Source organism: Pteropus vampyrus, unplaced genomic scaffold, assembly GCF_000151845.1.
Source record: "Pteropus vampyrus isolate Shadow unplaced genomic scaffold, Pvam_2.0 Scaffold203, whole genome shotgun sequence".
Classification (NCBI taxonomy): Eukaryota; Metazoa; Chordata; class Mammalia; order Chiroptera; family Pteropodidae; genus Pteropus; species Pteropus vampyrus.
Genome location: NW_011888984.1, coordinates 868,542 through 872,928, shown reverse-complemented (window position 1 = coordinate 872,928; position 4,387 = coordinate 868,542). Strand labels below are relative to the sequence as shown.

Genomic DNA, 4,387 nt, shown 5'->3' with positions numbered 1-4,387 from the left:
TGAGCAGCACACAGAGCAGGATGGCTTTTTATACAGAGGACCAGCATGGACGATGGACAGTGCTAAGAGAGTGTGGTTCAGTGTAGCCAGGACTAGCATTTGGAAGAGGGATCCCAAAGAGGCAGGATGAGAGAGGGGGGCAGTGGGCAGAGTGTGCGCTTCCAGTCTGGGCTGCTAAAGAGCTTGTTCTTTACCCAAGGGCCGAGGGAAACCGTAGCCATGTTTTAAGCGGAGAACCAAATGATCAGATTCATGATGTAGATCATGGTTTCCTAAGATTATAGGATACATTCTAGGGTGCGGAGGGTGTGAAGAGAGGTGCTTTCACATAGAATAAGGATAACCTTTCAGCCACATTGATTCATTTAGTGAGGAAACTATTTCCTTTTCAGTTCACTTCATGTCCTGTCTTTTGATTGGGTGAGGGACAGTTTCACTTTGGTGCTACATGTCTGGAACACCTTTCCAAAATTTGCTAGTCTCTGTTTATCAAGGAGAACAGGCCTTAGGCAACATTATCCTGCTGGGACTTAGCATTGTTTTGCTTGTATCTTTATGATTACTTTCGATTTATGACACGTTAACCTTTAAGAAGTTTTTACTTCAGAAATATTTCAAAACATGGAAAAGTTGTTCTTTTAAATTAAATTAAAATGTGAGTGAATTTAAAGAAGATATCAGATAAATGGGTTGTACTGATTTGGACATAGGAAGAAGTCATAAAGTTAATAAGGAAAAGATTGCGGTTGAGTGAACATGGTTTTGTATGGATCACTGCCTTTTGTGACTGGTTTAAAAAGAGGGGTTAGAGGCCAAGAGACCAGAAAGGAAGCTGCAGTAAGGATTCAGGTTTTAGAGGGCAACTTTGTGGCCTAGGCTTGGGCTGAGGGGATGGGGAAGAAGGGATGGATTGGAGAGGTGAAGTTCAAAAAGCAGAAAGATCATGAATTTGGTGCCTGATGGGAGCTAGAGGAGGCCAGCACAGTTCTAGGGGACATGGTGGGTGTGAAGAGCCCAGAGGCATCCAGGAGGCTGCTGGCACACGGGGGGCTTTAGTTCTGGAAAAAAGGAGGCCTGGAGACAGACGAGGGCATCTTCTGCAGAGAGAGGAACTGAGGTAGTGGAAGGTAAAATGGCCAGCGAGAGAGTGCATGGAAGGAGAAGCAAAGTGGGCCCTCAGCTGAGCCTTGTGATTGAAGCCAGTGTTTGAAGGGCAAGCAGAGTAAGAGGAGCCTGCAGAGGAGCAGCCGAAGGGATTGGAGAAAAGTCAGGAGAGCGTGATGTGACAGACACCGAGGGGAGAGCATTTCTAAAGGGAGGGAGTCGTCAGTGGTATGAGTGTCGTAGGTAAGAACCAAAGAATGTCCATGGAATTAGCAACAAGAGGTGGTTAATGACCTTGATGAGCACTGTGAACTGGAAACAGATATGGGGGTCATTGACACAGAGATGTCTTCCACGGCCAATGGAGTGGGTGAGATGGCCCGGGGAGGTGTAGAGTGCAGAAGGACAGGGCCAAGGGCCAAGCCTCATAGAGCTATACAATTTCAAGGTCAAGTGGAGGCTAGCAAGGAGGCGTAGGGGTAGGGGGAGTCTGAGTTAGCCCCCTGGTATTGGTTGGGTGGTTGGTGGTGCTCTCGCTGGAATAGGATGGCCAGAGAGGCCTGGCCGGAGTGAATGGGCATGTATGTAGAGCACAGGGGGCTGTGTTTGGCCAGGCAGAGCTGAGGTCAGATTTGGGGTTGGGGAGCATGGTGTCCGGATTTGAGGGTACAAAACTCTGGTGTACCAACCCTACCTGACCCTGCAGGTGGAGGAGGAGCGGCGGAGTGCAGCAGGCAGTGAGAAGGAGGAAGAGCCCGAGGAAGAAGAGGAGGAGGAAGAGGAAGAAGAATATGATGAGGAAGAGGAAGAGGAAGATGATGACCGGCCCCCCAAGAAACCCCGCCATGGTGGCTTCATTTTGGATGAGGCTGGTATGTCACAGGGCTGGCAAGTGCTGAGCAGAGCTGGACTTATATACCTTCAGTTTCACTTCCTGAATGTACTTAAAAAAAGTGTTTGGTAAATGTTAAACATGTACAATAATGGGTACATGAAGCCCCCATGTACCATCTCCCAGCGTCAGCCGTTACCAGCTTAGTACTGACTTGTTTTGCTTATTTCTCCTTACTCCTATCCACCACTGGATGATGTCAAAGCAAATCCTAAATATATGACTTTTACCCTCAAAATATTTCTGCATATATTTCTAAAAGATCCTTTTAAAACGCACAATCACAATACTGTTATCATTTTCTAAAAAACTGACTATTTGTGCTTATAATGGAAAACTCACATGACCTAGAAATAGACAATAGGACATGACAATGAAGGCTGACAGATCTAGGTCCCTCCTGGCCTGGCTCTGCTCTTTTTTTCTGTCTTGCAGAGTATCTTGCCCCTTTAGTACAGTGTGACAAACAGTTTTTTCTATTCCAGCAGAGATAGTTTGAGGATTTAGGGGACTGTGCCTATAAAGCACATCAAATTGATGGCAACCCAAAGTTGCCTAGCCTAGAGTAGGCCCTCAGAAAACGGGTGGTTATTTATGTATGTTCTATAGGCCCACGTTATAAAAGCAGTTTTGTAAACTGCTTTCTTTTACTCAATGTTTGTGGAGGTAGCTATAACATAGTGTAGGTTAAGTGAGTTAATGTGAAGAGTTTTCTAAAACAACTTTTGGCACCTGAGCGCTCAATAAATGTTGGCCGCTGTCATCATCATCATCATCATCATCGAAATAGCTATTTTTTCCAATGGCTGCATAGTGTTCCATTCTATAATGTGTTTTGTTTAATCAATCTGTTGAACATTGAAGTTGTTTATATTTTTTAGTATTATAAACAGCACTGCTGTGAACATCTTCACATATATTTAGACACACATAGGCAAGTTACTGTCTAGATCAGGGTTTCTTAACCTTTTTTGTGGCGTCTTGTCTGGTAAAGTCTGTGGACACCTTCTCAGAGTCATGTTCTGAAATGCACAGAACAAAAACACAGGATTCCAACGGGAACAATTATATTGAAGTACAGTATCAAAATATTAAAAATATCATTACATATGTGTTTATTAACAAATTTAAATAACAGGATTTTGGGTCTGGTAAGAATCTAATTTTGAAGTAGCAATGAGTGGATGATATTTTGAGAATATCCACTGCTGAAGTGTGTATGAAAATTTCAGATTTCACTGCTAATCCTGTTGTGGTTTGTTGCAATTGTTCATAATTCATGGAAGAGCTAAATTTCAATTAGAGATTAGTGAAAATGAAGAAGTAGTTTTTTTCATCTAACTCAGGCCCTGCAGATTGTCTGCATGGTAAATCCCTACAGGTCAAATTGCTGGGCAAAAAGGATGTATATGTTTTTAAAGCTTTTGATATCTCTGGCCAAATATTGGCCCCTGAAAAGGTCACACTGGTTGATGCTCCCACCAGCCATAGACGAGAATGCTTGTTTTCCCCACAGCCATGTAAAGGGGAGTGATTTGGACCACCGTCCCCCATTTTCTAGGGACCCTCTCACCCCAGTGGAAAACAAGGGAGCAGAGGGGCAAGAGATGCTCTGGGTGTCCCTCACTCTCGGAGAGCTTTGGCCCTTTCTCAGAGGCTGAGGGGCAGGGAGTTCTTGCTTAGAGAACAGGTCTTAGATAGCAGATGGGCCCAGATCAAGAGAATGGATGACATGCCATTCAACGAAGACGTGAGACACCCATGCGTTGGTGGTGGGTGCATTGGGCACTGCCTGTTGGTAGGCTACATCCGCGGCAGTGCCCATTAACACTTAACGTGCGAGACCCCTGGATCCAACGGGACCCCTGGATCCAGCAGTTCCTGTTTAGGAATTTACCCCACAACTAAACCCACACAGGTATGTAAAGACACGAGAACAGAGACACTTGCCGTAATCTTGTTTGCAGTTGCAAATGTTCAGTGACTTAAATGTCCATAGGTAATAAGGGCCTAGTAATCAGATAGCATATGAGGCATGTGCTGTTTATTGCGGAAGAGTTCCAGGCCAGTGTTATTGCTTAGAAAAAGAAGATACAGAACAGTGTGTTAAAAAATTATGTGGGGGGTGGGAATAGTGGTGGGGGTTTATATGAATTTCTCATATATGCACAGATTATCTCTAGACAAGAACCGTCTAGACTGAGATGCTGGGGTTAGAAGAGGGAGGGAAAGCTGCTGTATACTTACGTCGCCTGTACACTTGGTTTTTTCGTCGTGTGCTGGTATCACTGTGGTGTAAGTTTTTAGTGTAATATTTGATGTGCACCAAAGTGTATATGTAACGTAGTGAAGAGGTTAAGTGCTGGACCCTGGGACCAGGCTGCGTCTCAG

General features: G+C 44.6%; 1 protein-coding gene across 1 annotated transcript in view; it reads left to right on the top strand.

The window, feature by feature from the left end:
• LOC105300223 (transcription elongation factor SPT5-like) overlaps positions 1–4,387 on the top strand; it is an 11,278-nt gene that overhangs the window by 2,992 nt on the left and 3,899 nt on the right. Inside the window, exon 3 of the mRNA XM_023537911.1 lies at positions 1,811–1,976. Coding sequence (XP_023393679.1) covers positions 1,811–1,976 — 166 coding nt within the window. The remainder of the gene's footprint in view (positions 1–1,810; positions 1,977–4,387) is intronic.